Source organism: Dermacentor variabilis, chromosome 11 (genome assembly GCF_050947875.1).
Source record: "Dermacentor variabilis isolate Ectoservices chromosome 11, ASM5094787v1, whole genome shotgun sequence".
NCBI lineage: Eukaryota > Metazoa > Arthropoda > Arachnida > Ixodida > Ixodidae > Dermacentor > Dermacentor variabilis.
In genome coordinates this window covers 60,746,781-60,765,812 of record NC_134578.1, presented here as the reverse complement: position 1 = coordinate 60,765,812, position 19,032 = coordinate 60,746,781, and the positions used below count along the sequence as shown (strand labels likewise).

Sequence of the window (19,032 nt, the reverse complement as noted above, 5' to 3'; positions counted from 1 at the left end):
CTGTACTTCGGCCTCATTTAGAGCGCAGCAGTGAGGCTCCCGTTCCTGCGGCGAGCGTTGGCGTCAGCGTAACCGAGAGAATGAGCACAGTGGTGCATCAAAGACTCGAGGAGGAAAGCGAAGAAGGGGGGTATGGCGCCCCACAGGGAAGTCTACGTGAGCAGACGTTTGGTATCTTTGGTGTGATGCGACACCACGTACCCGAGAACATATTTAAAAAGATGTTTTTACACCTTGGCAATTTTTTTTATTGTTATCGTGAGAGCGTACACCACACGCGATGCCATCGCTTTCGTAGCGGGTAAGGGCGGCGTGATCGGCGACTCTATGTGTCGGCGCGCTAGGTGATTTCCGATTCAAATGTCATCTGCTGCGCTGTTCGCATCAGTAGTGCCGCACGCTGCTACAAGAACGTTGACACGATGTAGGGTCGACAGCCAGCCCGATATTACTTGAAAAAGAAAAGATGGCAAGATTTTGCATCTAACTAGATGTGATTGAAAGCTGATTCAGTCCCAAAAAGTCAGAAACGTTAACTCAGACGCCTTTGTCGTCTGTTGCTATCAAGTCCTTAGTATGTCGTGACATTTGATTACCGGCTAAAATGCAGAGCGCGGTGCAGAACATGTTTATAAAGAATCTGCATTCAAGTTGTAAAGCTAGATTCGTGCAGCACCCTCTTTGCCGCTTCCTGGTTAAAATCTTTGAATGGAATTTCTTGCTTTAACGATTGTTTCGTGCTCTCAGGTGTGGATCCACATATGCCAGGCTGTTGTGTGTGAGTACGGATTTTTCTTAGTTCATGGGCACTCCTGATATATTCTAAAAAGCTTACGAGTGTCGTTACATGCTGACTGTACAAAAACCTAACAGAAACGACACATTTATTTGCCTGAAATTGAAATAGGCTTGAACGTAATTCAACGCAATTCCTTCCCTTATTACAACTCTCCTAATTGCTTATCCCTGAAAACAAACACGATCGTGAGTTGAGGGGAAAACGATGCCAAGCATATGAATAAAAGTGCTTTGTTTTGTATTGTGAAGTATTAGGTTTTAAATCAATAAATACATTGTGGGAAAATTCAAGCGCAGGTATTCAGAAATGTAACACGAAATATCTTAATTCCTAAAGTTGCTCGCTCAGGGCTTCATATTCCGCCAATAGAGAAGGTGCGATTGCATGTGAAGTTATAGTATATGGGGACGCCGGCAGCATGGCTGAGCCACTGTGCCGACATCACCGACATAGGCCTGGCTCATGCGCTGGTGCGACGTGCAGCCAGCCTGGAGCCGGAGCTCAGGAACGACGGCCAGTAAGCAGCCCAGTTGGTCAGGGATTCGGGCAGTAAAGGTTGTCGCTTGAATGACTCTTCCAGCCTGCGGTCCTCTCTGAGAGCCTCAGCTGGTCAACGGCTCTGAAGACACGGCATTGAGCCCACGAGTATTAATTGCAATGTGCCTAGAACATGTGAACGTTCTATTGTATTACAATACATCTTTCTTGATGGCTTGCAAAGAGCGGGTTTTACTTAGTAAGTTTCGAGTTTCCCAATCAATGCCACGAGACAAGCTTGCATATATAATGTTGAGTAGCGTGTGCCGGCTAGTGTGAGTGAAAATTGTATGATTTTGGCATTTTGAATGAGTAAATGAAGAGATGACCATAAATCGTGCTCGAGGGCCCATTTAAAGAATTGCTGTAGTATGTGTAAGAGAGCCGGACATATAATCCTGAAATGGTCGTGTAGTAGGCAATCTATTTTTCGTTTTTTCACTGAATAATGCTTTACTGGCGACTACGGCTCTCAAAGTACGAGTGCTATTGGCGAATATTGTAATAAAGTAATATAATTGGTGAGGGTACGGCGTGTTAGACAAGACATTGCCAAAAATAAGCGCAATATTATTGCTCTGTTTTGGAATCAAGAATATTTTGGATTTCACTTTTTATAGCGCGGAAATGTTAAGTGTGGGACTTGCGAATATGCGGTGAATGCTTTACGAGTAGCTTTTGTTCTTCCGAAGAACGCTTTGTCACCCATAAAAGTTGAATGGACATTTATTTTGGGATGGTGTAATGATACCACACGCAACCATAGGGAATTACATGGCTCCAGTGCCTACTGATGCTTTAGGTGCTATATTCGATTGGTTTTCACCTCTTTCAGTACCAAAATACCGGGATATTGTCTATCCCGAATTGTTCGATGGGCGAGATGAACTTACAAAAGTTCTAAAAATCAACGATGAAATAACCTTAAACCTGGAGCCAAGCTCGATCCTCCATGACAATTTCTTCGTTCGGACATATCGCGATGGGTTTTCGGAGCATCGATACGTAAGAAACATTTTTTTTCACCTATGGAAAGCACCAAACTCGTAGCAATGCCTCTGGTCACAAATTAAGGCTATTTTGCGAGAAGAGCAGCAACGTATGACGAACGCGATTCCTTGCACCATGACAAACTGTGTTGTTCCAAGGGATGCTTGCTAAAGCCTTTGTGTATTTGAAAAACGTGCTATAATATTGAACTTCAAACACAGGAAATTTCAGTTTTGCCAGATGAATAAAGACGAATATCACATAGCTGTTTTCACATCCACTTTCATTTCCCTTAGTTTATCATTTATTTATTTCAATTATTACGTGCAAGTAATTTTTCCTATGTCTTCCTTGGTGTCATTGTTTGTGGGCGCTTTTTCCTCATGCCTGTCACTGCATGTGCCTCCGCGGTGGTGGCGGTTGTTGTGTAGCTCGCTGGCGGCAGCTCATGGTATGTGAGCAAAACGTGTTATGTTATTATGTTTGATATGACTTGTTTCACGCTACAGACCGGAAACCCCAAGGTGTCCCCGCATTACATATTGGTAAACCTTCGGTGGGAAGAATAGCAGTGACAAATATGTCTATGAGTACATTCGCGACACCAAGTGTGATTACTATTTAGAAAATCTTGCGGTGAGAAAAGTTGGTAGTTTCGCCAATCGGAGAGGAACGCGACGGGATGTCAACCTGGCTCCGTTGGTTTCGCAGCCAAGCGCAAATGCTCGCCCCTGAAAGCATGGCCATAATCCACGAGCAGGTTACGCATATGCCATCAACGGACGAACAACGCGACAGCACCAACGATGATGGCAAGGATGCACTTCGGGATTCCATATAATTGTTATCACATTAGAACAGCTTATAATGCTATCTATGCCGATAAATGCAAAGGAAGTGGTAGCCGCTCGTGGCTGATAGTCTATCCCAATGCATAAATTTCTATTAATAGACCAAGTCCCCTTCCCTTAAAATAATATCCGGTAATGTCCACTGGGGTTCGCACCCGACGCTGATGTGCGTGGTACACGCCTTTGATCGAGCCTACAATTGTGCGGTCATGTGCTTGTGGCGCCCCCTCAGGGCCAGATTAACAGTGCTGAGGGCTCAGTTACCAAAAACAAGGGGCGCCTACTTCCTAGCCGAACGCGTGGAAAGATTGTCATCAGAACCTATCTATGCCAGTAGACGAAGAGACATAGACAGCATTAAGATTTGTTGGGCTAGTTGGTCGGGCTACTGAAAGAAGGGCAAATGTTTTTAATAGCACTCTCGAATAAACAATCATACATATTTTCATTTATGTACAGATCGTTCTCTTTTAAACAGGTAATACATTTACACTTTTGCAGGCAATATCCGCTTTTATAAGAGAAGAAAATACATTAATATTGAACAGGCTTTTTCTGCTATTATGTTGCGGAATAATTTCACATTTTTACAAAAATTAGGTATTTCAACACAGTGTAGAATATAGGTTATGCGTTTCGCAGAAATTCAAACTTGGAAAGGCGCGTGTAAACGTATTTATGTATTTTCGCTTTTTATTCATCTTTTCTTAAAAGAATGAAAGGTATGTACGTTTCTGCAAGCGTTTTCGTGCCTTTTGCTGGCACAGTTTGTTCATTAGATCTTCAACATTGACCCAGCTAAGAATCGCCGTCTCCACGCGCAACAGCGACAAATCGCTGACGTGGCTGTCAGTAATCATTGATAGAAGCCTGTTCTTGATCGATTTCAGCTTGCCGAATGATTGTTCGCCAAAAAATTCTAACAAAAAACATTCTAACAGCAACATGAACATCTTGGAATGAACCTTCAAGCTTTTCAAGAATTATAAGATTCAGCATGTCTGCCACAGGAGAACAGCCTTCGTTGCTCGCAAGAGAAGTAAGCTATTCAAGCTCATCGGGAAATATACCAGCCAGATCAGAAGGATACATTTTCACGAAGTCCATTGCCGGCAGGCGCCTCTGCGCTGCGCTGGGTAAAAGCAGCTCAAGTCTGCAATAACAGCGCACTGCGAGCAGACTTCGGTGTAAGCGCTCAAGTGAGCTGTGAGAGCGTGCAGGAGATTGCCAATCATGACGAAGGAGGTTTCAAAGCGGAACTTAGCTGAAGGATCTTGTGGCTCTAGCGTGCTCGTGCCTTCAGTACTGTCGTACCGTGTCGATTGTATTCGCTTTCTCTGGGTACTTGCTTTGTGTAAAGCATTGTCCGACGCTTCCCTCGCAAGCTCTTCAATTTTAGCAAACCTCTCTCCTATGCTGGATACATAATCACAGAACAATTTGATCAGGCTTCCTGCTGCATTCAATGAAAATGTTGGGCTCTGAGAGCCTTGCTGGTGGCGTTGCAGCGCTGCAAAACTCTATCCCAAAACTCGGACATCAGCGCGGTTTCCAACGTTGTCATTGCCTTCAGCAAAGAATTTGCCTCGGCTCTTTGTTTATGCTCGTTCATCATGATCTTCGGATGAGTTCCACCAAGGTGGCTTTAATTTCTTTAAATCTTGCCCTGAGAGCCCTCGTTCCATCCGCTCACGCTGACCACTGCGTATCTGAGACTTGCTTTGGTATTACTGCAGTCGCGTTTTGTTTTAAGTGAGCATCAAGTGCAGCCTAGCGATGAGTAGACGCAGCAAAGAAAACAAATACACGCTGTACAAGCCCGAAAAAACTAAGGGCTTGCCCACAAGAATCTACAGCCTGCGCCCCGACCAGTTTAAAAGAGCGAGCAACGCATGGAAGAAAATTTGCTTGCGGATTGATTTTTTTCTCAAATGAGCCTGCATGTTGGAGTATCTGCCAGCCGTATCGCTTGCCTTGCCGTATGACTGGCCACGGCAGTCTTCGAAGTTAACTTAAGATTGTTTAAGAAGTCGAGCGTTGACTCCGCGAGGTCTTCCCCTTTGTGACTGGTTACGGGTAAAAACCCGAGAACATGTCCTTCAAGCTCATCGTTAGTGACGTAGCGAATGACCACTAAGTTGACCCCTGTGACTAGAATCAAGGGTAAAATCAACCGAAAGAGAGACGTACTTGACACTTGCAATCTCGTAAGTGATTTTTTTTTCGGACTACAACCTCTTCCGCAATGGTTGAGGGGAGGTAGGATGTCTGGCCACGTCCAACGTTCCCAAAGTTCTTTATATGGGCAGCAAGGAAATGATCAAACTTTGCGATCAGTTCAAGACATCCAAGGAAGGTACCATTTTTGGAAGACCCGATTAAATCGTTAGATAACCTGAGAGAAAGCCCTCGTTCTGCCAGAAACATTACAACAGCAACTACGCGCTGAAGGACATTTCTCCAGTAAGTTGCCCGTTGCAAGTACTGCTCTTCAAGGGATAGAATGACTGAAGTTCTAAGAGAACGTCGCTTTCACAGGTCAAGCACACATTGTCTATGAGACTCACTTTCCTCGTGTGTCATTAACTTCGCATATACCTTGTTCCATGAACTGAACCCATCTGGTTCCCAAGATTGGTCCTTTCCTGCCGACATCGGAGTACAAAGAAAGCAATATACGGATCATTTGGAGGGACTGTACTGCAGCCATTCGCGCAAGACAACTTCGCCGTTGGTGCGGTGAGCATAGAACATTTCTTGCTTGATGTGGCGGTGGTAGCCCTTGGGTGTCACGTCGGTTGGCTAAAGCACCTCTTCGAATGACAGTAATCACCTTGCATGTTTCTAGTAATTTCACACACACATACTGGGTTTGGGCCACCCAAAAGTTGACAGTGGCTGCGCACCGGGGAAACCAGTCAGCGGGATCCATAGGCATGCACGGACCCTCACCAAGCAATGGCTGGTCTGTCTCGGTCGGGCTGCTCGTCCCTGGAGAAACAGGCTTCATCGTAGTGTGCGATGAAGTTAGTTCTTCGAACGTGCTCGTTGAGGCTCTTGACTCTAAAGTCATTGATGAGAGTGCCTCGCTTGCGTCTGCTTCAGTAGTTTCGCTGAGCGCATGGTCTACTTTGTCACCTTCACTTGCCTCACTGGTCGACGGATTACTCGCCGGGCTCTTGTCGCTGGCAGAATAGCTGGAAAGCTGAGGCATTTTTCCTGAAGTGTCGCTAAGGTATTTCTTTTTTCACTGTTGCCAAATGACGCTTTTGAGCGCCAGAGAGCTCCTTACTTCTTGGCATGGTGCAGTCACAGAGCCTGCAAGCCAAGTTTACGAAACCATAAATAACTTATGCGAAGTAGGTTTTGATAGAATTACTTTTTATTAAGCGCAACAAGGAAGAATGAGCTCAAAAGAAATGTATGAGTTACCCTACGGTAATTTAACAAGAGAATGAAAAACTGCCAAAGAAAGCTGACATTGGCGATAAACTCGCCAACGCGAGTTTATCGCATGGTCCTGGTTTCTGCGGCTTTCAGTCCACCAACTACTCGCTCGACATGATCCGCATTTGTGTACAATATGAAGGAAGTGCCCAGAATAAGACGATACAACGGGAATTCGGTTTACAATACGGTCTCTATGTCATTATTGTTCACATATCTTCAGAACGGGATGCACCCTCACGCGTCCTCACTCAAGTTTTTTACAGCGACGCTTGCTCAGTCCAATGAAAGAAGACCGACAGTCTAAAGACGGCAAAAATAGAGCAGAAAGTGTCGAAGCTTGGCGAAACTTGCGGATTTGAATAAGGTTGCTGGAAAAGCTCGTACTTATTAATCACATCTGATGCTTATGCATAAAACTGATGATGACGGAAGGAACACAAAAGCAAACGCACGCACTCATTCATTGCGTAAATATATATTCGTAATAAATGTATTCAAATGCTAATACACTGAATATTATTTTAATGTTCCCCAGGGTTTTGCAGGGAAGTGGGTTGTACCTCCATCTTCACGAAGTAACAAAACATAGCAGCTCTGCAAGTGTCACAGAAAACGTGCACACTACTTTTAAGCTAACTTAAAAAGAAGCTTCAGTTCGGGTGCTCCTATCCAAATAAATGTAAACCGAAACTTAGTTTTTTTCGGCAACCACTGTGTTAAACCTGACGAAATTTGTTGCATTTAAAAGAGAAACGTAAAATCTAGTGACCGTTGGATTAGAATTTTCGATTTGTGTCGTCAATTTTTTACTAAAAATGGCCAAAATAAAAAATTTCCAGAAAACGAAACTATCAAGTTTATAGCTCCGTATCTTAGCAACGAAAATTGATTTCACAATTATGCGAATCGCATCTCATAGTGCATCAAAAGTGGAGAAAACATATATGCTACAGATGAATTAAAAAAAAATTTAGTAATGTGTAAATACAGCTTTTGCAAAGCACTTGTACACAATGTAACAAATTCATGCAATATATATATATGGACACATGCGACTTGTCCGATTTGAATAATCTAATGAATGCCGTTTACAGAACTACGATATCTGTTATTAATGCAGAGCTATTGATTTGTAAACTACGTTCTATTTCTTTTTTCAACCTTTCGAATGTTTGAAAATGTCTTTTTTAACAAAAGTTAAGTCCTTAATCGAAATTCCGCTTGCAATAATCACTAGAATTTAACTTTGTTTCTCAAGTGCAACACATTTAATTAAAATCGGTCCAGGGGTTAGCTCAGGAAAACGTTTTTGCGTTTTACATGTGTTTGAACAGGCCGCGTTGGAGTTGGGCCCGAGCTAAAGCTTCCTCTTAAAGTGTCCGTGTCAGTTACTGGTCATTATGAGTTGTTTCCAATACTCATAACAGATGTAATTTTAGAACCGCTTACTTTTAAGGTCAGCAGATGATACGATTGTCCTGTAGTAACTAGACAACGATGAGTAGAAAGAACATGGAAGAGTTAAGAACATGACGGTTTCACTTGTCGCGCAGACACACGAGATATAGTCAACCTGCGGACAAAACTCGAACGCTTCGCACCAGCTTCGCTCTGTCTGCGTTCGCTCTGGCGCCGCTAGAAGCTGAGCCTTCTGTAACATTTGGCGTGTTGCTATTTTATTCTCCTGTGTTGCTACTAGAGGTGTGCGCCGAGACGTAGGCTCGGGACGGCGACTATTCTCGATGCGCCGTCACCGCCGTTGTTTATTGTCGGCGAGATCGGCGAGTCACTTAAACAAATATAAAAATTTATTTTTTAAGTCAATACAGCTTCGTTTGACATTTTGTGCTGTCTTGTTTAATTCTTTTGCCTGTCTCAAGCATAGAATCACGTCAATCAGTGGAGCAATGAAGCAACACAATAAAAACAAAAGTAACCTTGCTCTCGACGCGTCTACCCATGTGTGTCGTCACAAGGCAGTGCAACGTGGTATTTTGAAATTTCTCCTTGATAAACCGTATTATGGCGCAGTGAGAAGAAACAGTGGCCTCGGCACGTCGGAAACACGGCTTGAGGGTCGTGGACACTGTAGTTGCGGGTAGAATCGGCGATATGTCTGACAGCGGCGTCAGCGCGAGACCGGAAACTTGTAGCTAGATAGAAATTTCTGGCACCGACGTGTTTAAGATTCCGGTTGGACGTTTTGACATTATTCTGGCCGTTGCATCCGAAGGAGTTTTTCTGCAGTTTTACATGTAAAAAAATATTTTTACATGTGTACTGAAGGGCGCCGTTTCTTTTTAGCATTCATATAAAAAAATTTAATGCAACTGACACCGATAGCTGCAATGAACTATAGAACAGTTTCGACGTACAGGTTACAAAATACCTGTATTTTTTCCCCTGAAATCATTGTGCATCCAAGCAATGCCTGAATTTCTACTAATCCGCCATTTGTTGATTCAATACCCCGGCCATGGCGGCAGCACTTCGAGGGGGGCAAAATGTGAAAACAACCGTGGTACTTAGATTTAGGTGCACGTTAAAGAACCACAGGTAGCCAAAATTTTCATAGCCCTCCACTACGGCGTGCCTCATAATAAGAAAGTGGTTTTGGCACGTAAGACCTCATAATATTTTTTTCGTTCAATTAACCTGGCGATGACGAGTTAACAAATCGAGAAAATTTATTCCAAGCGCCATCATAACATGACTCAGCTGAAAAAAAAAGTTTTCGGCTGCTGCAGAAAAAAAGTATTTTGATTATTTTTTCTTCAGGGAAAAAGGACGTTATAAGGGAAGTTACATAACCAAAGGGTGATTAATATTCAGAACGTGATTTCACTTATTGTCCAGTCAGGAAGGTGCATTATAACATCTGTTGATTGGTTTTCATCTTAAGCGCTGAACCCAGAAAAAGTTGGTCATAGAAGAGATGTGTTTGTTTTGTTTTTTTGCGTAAAGCATATTGTAAAAATCTCGTTCAGAACCAATGTAAGCAACGTTCACATATCTACAGAGTGTCACGGCCGTCAGTTCTGGCTTAGCAATTCTGGATGAGTTCACTGACTCTTTGCTCAATGGAAAGATTTCTTACATAAACTGAAGCGTTGTAAAAAAGAAAGCGATTGCTACTACGGCGGAACCGCAAGACTTTGTATATTCGTGATGGAAGGAAAATGCAGACACACTCTACATAGACGCATTTGGATATGTGTCCTTTTTTTAAACATGTCGGCTGAACACTCACAAAATATTTTGTACTTATCTCACTTTGAACGCCTCTATATTCGGCCCGCTCAGCCCGTAGTATGAAACGGCCTGAATTTCAACCAGTTTTGCAAAGAAGGGTGTAGCGAAATGGCTTTTTATATTTGTGGTTTCGGTTGTCACGCCGCCAGTGTGAACCGCCGCCAGCGAAAAATGGCCGTGAGCACCGTCGCCGACTGGAAACGACCACCACGCCGCCGCCAATCGAAACTGACATCGCGTACAGCTCTAGTGGCTATGGAGAGTGCAAGAGTTGGACCCATTGCGCTGCTGTTTCTTTTACCACCGTACTCAAGAACGAGCTTTAAAGTTAAACCTGACGAAAATTTCACTTGTGATAGTACAACAAAAGTATAGGTTAGGGATGAGTTTCAGAAACTGCAATTAATGCGCACTTACGGAAGTGCCACTTTTCTGGTTAAGTGACGCGCGCATGGGGACGAGGCTAACAAAGTTTTCCTTCTTCTTTTTTTAGATAAGGCAGTTATTAAATGATCGTAGCGTTAACCTAAAGCTCTGCGTAAATGCTTACGGACTTTACAGGGTAACGTTGCGCAATAAGCTAAATAAATATTGGGAACGGTTGTCGGCTTATCGTTTTTCGTCTGGCCACAACTGTCGCCCGTTAAACTGCTCTGTGGAAATTTTCCCATCTATACCTGTTTGTTGGTTGTGCACTTCGTGTGTGGCTGGGGCTCAAGAAAACGCGTGTACTTTTTATTTGCAATGACTAGTGAGCGCTTTCTTGTTAACTGCGCCTGGTTATGGATGAGTTCGTTGTGTTAGTTATATTGGCGTGTGCGCGTTCGGGTGCTTCGCATGCCGTCAAATCAGGACGTCGGAAAATTTTGAAGTCACCCTCAATTACGGATAAAAGCCTGTGCTACAGTTTTCTTAATCGGCACAAGTTCTAAAAATAAGTTGTTATTTTCAGTACGACGTCGAAAGGTTGCAGAAAAATTTCTATCATGACGCAAGGCGCCTTGCTGCAGTGATTATTTCTGACGAAGACGGGACAATCAATGTGGTAAGAACATAAGTTGCCTTTCTTGCGCGAATTGAAAAGGGTTATCAAAGAGCCGTATTATGGCCACACATAGCACAAGACCGAGATGTGTGCAAAATAACAATAACTGTATGGTGCAATTGATTATTATGGAAAGAAAATAAATTTTCACACCCGTTGCTAGTTTAGAATATAACGAAATGCCAATAACTTCAGTATGCCTGACTCAATGTTGATTGGGATAGACATAGCACCACGGCTGTAATTATTGACGCGCCGCTTATACCTTTTTTTTCGGTGAGCGCTCTTTCACATGCTAGCAACTGCTAACGTTATCGCTCGGCGCAAGGTGCGCTTTCATGTATCAGAAAGTTCTTGATCGGTGTCGCCGTTTCTATCAACTGATAATGTTGTTGCCGAGCCCTGTGCAACCGTATTGCATGCTCGACACGAATAATGTCAGAAATTCTGAGCAATCGATCATGCTGTATTACTCGACGAGTCGTATGCATAGCTATAAACCCGGAAATGACGACCTAAGAGCGTTCTCGCCGCTATCGTTCGTGCCGAGTGCCGTATGTGTTGCGGGGGCCACATGTGAGCCAAATCGACCATGTTGTTAGTTTTGCGACTTGCGTTGGGCGATTGTGGTTAGTTCACGTCACTGCAACGTGCGGTTATTGTCCCATCGCGACAAAACCGCACATTCAGAGTGTAAACTGAGCGGTAGGCGGCACTGCTGGAAACAGCGAACGTTCCTCTTACGTTTTTCCTTCACGGTCCTTTGATCCGGACTGAGCCGTGGGCGCCTGCCGTAGAAAGGATGTTCTACATCCACCGCCATGGTCGTGTGCGGTGGTGGCCTACACTCCCACTGCTAGTATTCGTTGATGTGGAACATGCTCAAAAATGAAATGCGCAAGACAGTGTGCGGAAGGTCAGCCGCTGCCGCAGCTCAATGAAAAGCACATCGCAGGCATAGTGCGACTCTTTAGCATTCGGTTTCCACTGGCTGTGAGTTGCTATTACCCGCGTTTGTTTCTGTTCTCTATAAGAAATGTGAAGCTTATGGCCTTAAACACCATTCATAATACTCCCTACATTTCCATTATAGATTGCGAACTTGCTCTTTTCTTGAATTCTTTGTCTGCGGACTTCATGGAGGTTGGCATCAAACATCAAGCCGATCAGTTGCCCTGATTATTATACCTCATGAGCGGGTAACGTGCACAACTACGCTCAATTAAGGGGAAGCTTTAGCTCGGAACAAACTGCTATGTCGGTATCAAAATTCGGGTAAAACGCACAAATGCTCTTGAGACAACTGCTGAATCGATTTCAATAAAGCTTGCTCAATTGGAGAGCATGATGTATATTACAGTGACTCTAGCAAGCAGCCTTGTTATATAGTCTCTGCCATTAAAAGAAATTCCCGAAATTGGCAAATGCAAGAAAATTGAGGTACGAAGTTCACAAATCTGTAGATCAGTGCCTACCGAAAATAGATATCGCGGTTCTGTTAACTGCATCTGTTGAAGCATCTAAATTGCTAAATTTTATATGCAGATTTGCAGCTTCCGTAAAATGGTTAACATGTTTACGAGAGATTTGCAAGGTTCCTACTCACAAATTAGTTGTATATTTAAAAGCAATGTAGAATACATCGAATTTTTCCGGTTTAGATTTATTATGAGGCGAAGCTTACATAAGTGTAATTCCGTTTATTGCTGAAATAAAGAGGTTTAAATTTGGTAGTTTAGTTTACTGAAATCCTACATTTTTCAAGACTTTGTTCCAAGCAAGCAAACGGCTTCAATAATAAAACAACACGTGCTTCCTGCAGTCACTGTTTTTACTTTTCAATTAACATTTAACTGCTCTTTTAGATACAAGACACTTCTTCACTATCGGTGCAGTTGTTGCAGAGATAAACGACTTCTGTGTTTCCCTGTATTTAGATAGTGCTCCACCCGAGCTAAAGCTTCCTCTTAAGAACAGCGGAGTGCGGCGCAGATTGTACGGGAGCCCCTTGGGGAAGGGATGACTCTAAGGAAGCAAGCAGAGCACACGATTGCACCTATGGTGGCGCGAATACGAAACCTGTAACGCAACTAGTCTTTAGGCGAGCATGCTTGCTGGCATAGAGGAAAGGCACCGTCCACGGCTAATAGGTGCCGCAGTCTGGCGCATCTTATTCGACGGAAAGCTCGAAAACGTAGGTTTTCCGTCCTAGAGCGACAGTGTTCCGAACAAGTGGGCAGTAACAGCAAACAATGAATACAAACAACTTTATAAAGAATAAATTTTGCGTGAAATGGAGCTAGAACGTTACAATTCTACCAGCACAAGGCGAAGATAAGGCAAAATGGCGACAATAATGATCAATCACGAGGTAATCTTATGTCAGGTACAAAAGAAAAAGACGACGAAGAAAATGGCATTGCTAAACTGAGACCGTTACGTTTAATTTCTTTGAGTAATTGCCTTTCCAGTTATGGTTGAATCTTCCGATTTGATTAATTTTACTCAGCGAAACATTTTCTTATTTGATTCCGTCCGCTCTTTACTCACTTCAGTTTAAGTTATTCTAGATATATTTCCTTATTTCCTATACTTGTGCTCTCCAATTTTTGATACTACCGCTACTACTTCTACTGCTACTATTATGCTGCTACTAAAACGCAGTAATAGTAAAAGTGTCGATGGCACATCGCTGTTCTGCATTTTTATAAATGTTACCTTCAGAATTGTGTTGCATATGGAGCGGAGATATAGGCCACAAATTCTGCGTTAGCATACTTATCAGAGTATTGTTGAACAAAATATTGCTGCCTATTTTAGGAATTCCCAACATATTTTTTTTGCCGCTTAGGAAGTATGATGCTCCTAGCGATGAAAAGGCAGCGTTGCAAAGTGTTAACTCAGTGAACAGCCATCGACTACAAAGAAATCCCAACGGCCGCGGATGTCCGTATTTAGTGCGTCGGTTATTGAATGACAGCGATTCAAAGTATACGTGTCAGATAGGTGCCATTTAAATATGAACGATTCTTGGGATACCATTTCATGCTTTTACTCCCATTCACTACCATAACCAAGCCCGTGAACCAGCCGACGGGAGCAAAAAAATTCCGATGTCAAATAAAATTAGTTGCAGCATTGCTTTTTTAAGAAAACACGCAGCACGCGTGAATTTTAGAGAGAATTGATGTTATGAAGTCATTTGCAGTGATTAATACTGCTCTTCAATTACGCTTTCTTGGGGCATACGTGGTGTAGATTTTAGTATATATATATATATATATATATATATATATATATATATATATATATATATAGGGAATGCTGTATATTTTAGAAGAGTTAACTGCTGGGCTAGTTGGTGATCTTGCATATTGAAAAGATTTTGCGCCAAAAATAACAACACACACAAGAAAGACGACGACACCACGGGCGCTACTTCAACTGTTTAATGAGGGTGAAAGCACTTGACATATATAGCCCTCCAAAACATTGGAAGCCTTCTACATCAAGAAAGCGGGTCCTAACTGTGTTAGTGATACATCGGTTTTTCTTTACGAGGCTGAGCTGAAGTTTCTATCACGCCTACTTTGATAAAACTTTGTACTCCATGTTGCCTTGTACGCATGCGCGGTGTTTTGGAGGGCTATATATGTCGAGTGCTTTCACCCTCATTAAACAGTTGAAGTAGCGCCCATGGTGTCGTCGTCTTTCTTGTGTGTGTTGTTTTTTTGGCGCAAAATCTTTTCAAAATGCTGTATATGGGGAGCTAAGTGTCGCTTTTTGCTGGCGGCAACTAATGTTTCTAATGCTTCATGAATACAGCTTTGAAATTGATTTTTTTCACGCAGGAAGGAGTTATTGGGCCTAACCTGAAAATAAAACCCACTGAAAGCTTTGAGCGCTCTGAACATGGACGTCGGGCACATATCATTGAAGCGATTGAAGACGCCGATCCTGTCCGTGTTTATGGTATGCGTAACTGACCGCAAAATTTGTTTAGTTTCTGAAAATGTGGGCACTAATACAACCACTGAGTTAAGCACTGCTTGCTGGGAAGGACGGGGTGACAGATGCGTTGCCGCAGCATAAGCAAAAGCTCAATTTATTTGAGTTGACTAACATATGCTACTCGTATATTTTATTTCAAGTAAGATCCACGATAAGGTCACAAGTGCTTGAAATGACGTCTTTTATTAAGAACGAGGCATATCTTCTTCTACTGAACTGTGAAAGAACATAGGGCATCCAAGAATTATTTACACCTGCCCCTAACGGCTAAATGAACTACAATGTGCGCTGCCTTACAGACTGAGTCGGGCTGGAACTGCACAGTTCATACCGAGGATAACCGACGATAACGCTAGTTACCTGTAGCCTTCGATATGTGGCTATACTTCTTTCGCTTCGTCAGAGCATTGTTGTAGAGTACAGCGTTATTTCTTCAACTTCTTGCTGTATGTTCAACAAAGACACAAGTGTTGAAGCTTCGGCAGCTGCGGTCTCCATTGATCTGGCGTAGATAGACAGTGTCAGAAATGTTTCAGAAACGAATGGGCAGCAGACACTGAGTAAGCAGCCTTTCACTCAAATGCTGCTTGTTATTTTCCTTAGCCATTTATACTGTGTGCATAGCGTCGCACGACAAGGTGCTTGCATAATTTAGAAAGCAGAATTATCTGCTGCAGCGTAACTGGGAATTTCTATTTATATACGCAATGACTGACATAGCCTTCCTTTTCAATACCAGGTAAACTTAGGGAACAGGAAGTTACAGTCCATGAACGTGCCGCCAGTGGGAAAACTGGTTTTGATCCATGTAAGTTCGACAACAGCAAAATCTGAGTTGTCGTTTACATAGTCTGCATATAACTTTCCAGCAAAGTACACCGTGGAAATCATTTATCCCGAAATATTTTTTGTATGCGACTCATGGTTTCGCAGCGGATTTCGTACCAATGAGAGCATGATAGAGTATTTGATGGTCACCCTTAAAGTCGTGAGTGAGCTTTAATATAAATTCATGCCTTGCAATTTTGCTCCATGATAGAACGAGAACCTTTTTTTTTGTTATCAGGTGAATTTACGGTACCGCCCACTTCGCTCCCCAAGAATTCAGCTTGTGTTACGAGGAATCGAGTTGAGCCACGTAAGTATACAATAATTGATCTTTGCAAAAAGCATCCAACCTGTGTCCAAAACTTATATTCCTTCTGCGTGTGAAAATGCGCCGGCGTCAATTGATCTTCATTTGTTTTTAAATTGCCTGTGTCAATTGGTTTTCATCGCTTGACTAACTGCGCTGGTTCGCGGGGCTGTGTGAACTTGATAGCTAGGCACATACCAAGTGTGCAAAATGGGGAAAAAACATGCCGATCTCCAGCGAATATCCTGAAATCTATGAGAAGCGAATTCTTTGTGAACTCGTAATGAAATGCTAGAACTTTGCCTATGTCATTTGGGGGCCCTTGGCATGAGGGAAACTGTACGTACGTTCATGTGCTCTCTCGCACAAGGGGTAAGCAATGTGACACATACGGTGATCATCTCGAAGAGCTCATCGGTATTGGCACAATCGAAGTGTACGTGCCACTTGCCCAAAGGTTATAGCATCGGACCCCTGTGCCAGGGGATCGAGGATGGATCTCACCATCGTGCACATAATTCTCTTATTTTAAGTGTGAGCTATAAGGCAAGACAGCAGCAGTATAGCTGTGGTAGGGAAAGTCCAGAGGGGTTCCCAAAGAAAGCTTCGATTCAAAAGGTAAAATCATGTACATCTTGAAGGGGCAGCGCAAGACGACGAAGACTGAAGGCACGACACACGGGACTTCTTCGTTGTCTTCCGCTGCCTCTTCAAGATGTTCAACCCGTACCAACTCGCCCAGATGTCGATCCTTCGACAGTAAAATCATGTACAAGCGCCGACGAAAGTGGTATGCTCCACGCAGTGGCAGCCGCAGCAACGGATGGATGGACGGAAGGTAGGAGCGTCCCCTTTGAAACGGGGTGATGGCAGTTGCCACCATGCCCAGATCTTTATTTTGCCTTTTATTTTTATTTGTGTTGTGTGTTATTGAAATTCTCGATTTTCTTTAAATACGCCTTTCTACCCTTTTAACCTTATGTCACCTCTCTGCTTTTGAGCCACCAATCCTCCAATCCCGTTTTGCTAATTTCCACCGAATATTTATTTAAATGACTATTCTTATCTCTGAGCCCTAGGGCCTCAGGAAGCGTGACTGTGGCCGCATCGACATCGGGATTGATACCATCACGTTTTAGTATGAGGTATATTGTTTCTACATATTTACCACACGCAGTACATGTGTCTTCTTCGTTAAATTTCTTTTTATAGCTCCGCGTTCCAAGACATCCTGATCTAGCTTCAAAGAGTAGGGCACTGCCTCTTGAGTTATCATAAAACGCTTCCTTCCTGATCTGCTGTTTCCAGTGTCGGCATAGTTCCACACTATGCTTCTTTTATATTGAATTTATCCAATTTTTATCTTCCGCGTTTTTAACCAGTCGTTGAATGCTCTGTCTTCATTCGTCCTCGTGTCTGGCATACTTACTGGTTAGCTTCCTAGTTCTTTTACGCCATTGTGAGTCAACGCTCTTTATGTATAGGTATTTAACTGCCTTTGCTGCCCACCTGTTATCGTCCAATTTCCTCATGCGTTTTTCGTATAGGATTTTACTCTGAGCTACCCGTGCTTCGAACGATGCCCAGCCCATATCTCCTTGTACTGCTTCGTTTGTGGTTTTCCCGTGGGTACCTTGTGCTAACCTTCCCACAGCTCTCTGATTTACTTCTAGTCTCGACTGAACCTCTGCGCTTAAACACAGGACCGCATTTCCAAAAGTAAGCCCCGGCACCATTACTCCCTTCCAAATACCTCTCAGCACCTCATACCAGTTGTGCCCGCACAATGCCCTATGTTTCATTATCCCGGCATCTCTTCGCCCTTTTGCTATGAGAGACTGTTCGTGCTTTTCCGTGTACATCTGCCCTTTGTTTATCCATACCCCGAGATATTTGTATTCGGCCACTCGGGGTATTTCATGGCCTTGTATTGTAAGCTCCTGATCAGTTGTATCTTTGAAAAACATCCCACCGGACTTAGCTGCACTAAAATTGAAACCTAAACTGTCTCCTTCGTCTCCACAGTAATTAACCAGAGTGTGCAAGTCTTCCTCGCTATCGGCTAACAGTACAATATCGTCCGCATACATTAAACCCGGTAGTCGTTGCTCAACAACCTTTTCGCCTAATCTGTATGACAGATTATACCCTAGATTGCTTCGTTGTAACCATCTTTCCATGCTTATCATATAAACCATGAGCAGTAGCGGTGATGGCGGAAAACCTTGCCTTAATGCTTTGTCTACCTTGACAGTTTTCGTACTCTTAATTCCTTCCCATGTTATTTCAACATTATTTTCTCGATATATTTCCTGTAGAAAATCAATTGCCTCATGACCGATACCCTCATCTTTTAATATGTTCCACAGCAGTTCCCTGTTCACGCTGTCGTATGCACCGCTTATGTCCAGGAAGGCTAAATACAGAGGTCTATTTTCCGCCTTAGCTATTTCTATGCACTGGGTAAGCATAAACAGGCTATCATCTAAGCGCCTACCACTTCTGAACCCGTTCTGAAGTTCTCCGAGTATTCTATTACTTTCTACCCATGACTGCATCTTTAATTTCACGGCTTGCGTTGCCAGCCTATATATAATTGATGTTATCGTAATTGGTCGGAATGATTTTATGTTCTTCTTATCACCTTTCCCTTTATAAATCAAATTCAGTTTACTCTGTTTTCAGCTGTGCGGAATTTGCTTATTTGTTATGGCTGCCTCCAATGCTTTTATCAGCGCTTCCTTGCTTCTCGGGCCAATTTCATTAATTAACTTGATTGAAATTTCGTCTGTCCCCGCGGACGTGCATTTTGGAACATTTGCTTCCGCCTTTTTCCAGTAGAGATTGGTCAATTCTAAGCTGTTTTCTATTATGCTATTCTGGGTTGGTCCCTCATTTGGGGCGATTACCCTATCGTCTTTCCTAAATGACTCTGCTAAAACTGAACGAATGTAGTTCACAG

General features: G+C 43.0%; 1 protein-coding gene across 2 annotated transcripts in view; it reads left to right on the top strand.

The window, feature by feature from the left end:
• Window positions 1-625: 625 nt before the first annotated feature.
• The window catches only part of LOC142564786 (venom metalloproteinase BumaMPs1-like), a 49,103-nt gene continuing 30,696 nt past the window's right edge, over window positions 626-19,032 (top strand). The window contains exons 1-7 of one of the 2 annotated variants that reach the window (XM_075675940.1): window positions 626-778; window positions 2,172-2,341; window positions 10,832-10,924; window positions 14,776-14,896; window positions 15,675-15,743; window positions 15,805-15,923; window positions 16,002-16,073. In XM_075675940.1, the coding sequence (XP_075532055.1) occupies window positions 709-778; window positions 2,172-2,341; window positions 10,832-10,924; window positions 14,776-14,896; window positions 15,675-15,743; window positions 15,805-15,923; window positions 16,002-16,073 (714 nt within the window). In that variant the 5' untranslated portion in view covers window positions 626-708. The remainder of the gene's footprint in view (window positions 779-2,171; window positions 2,342-10,831; window positions 10,925-14,775; window positions 14,897-15,674; window positions 15,744-15,804; window positions 15,924-16,001; window positions 16,074-19,032) is intronic. The other variant, XM_075675941.1, reaches the window with a different exon arrangement.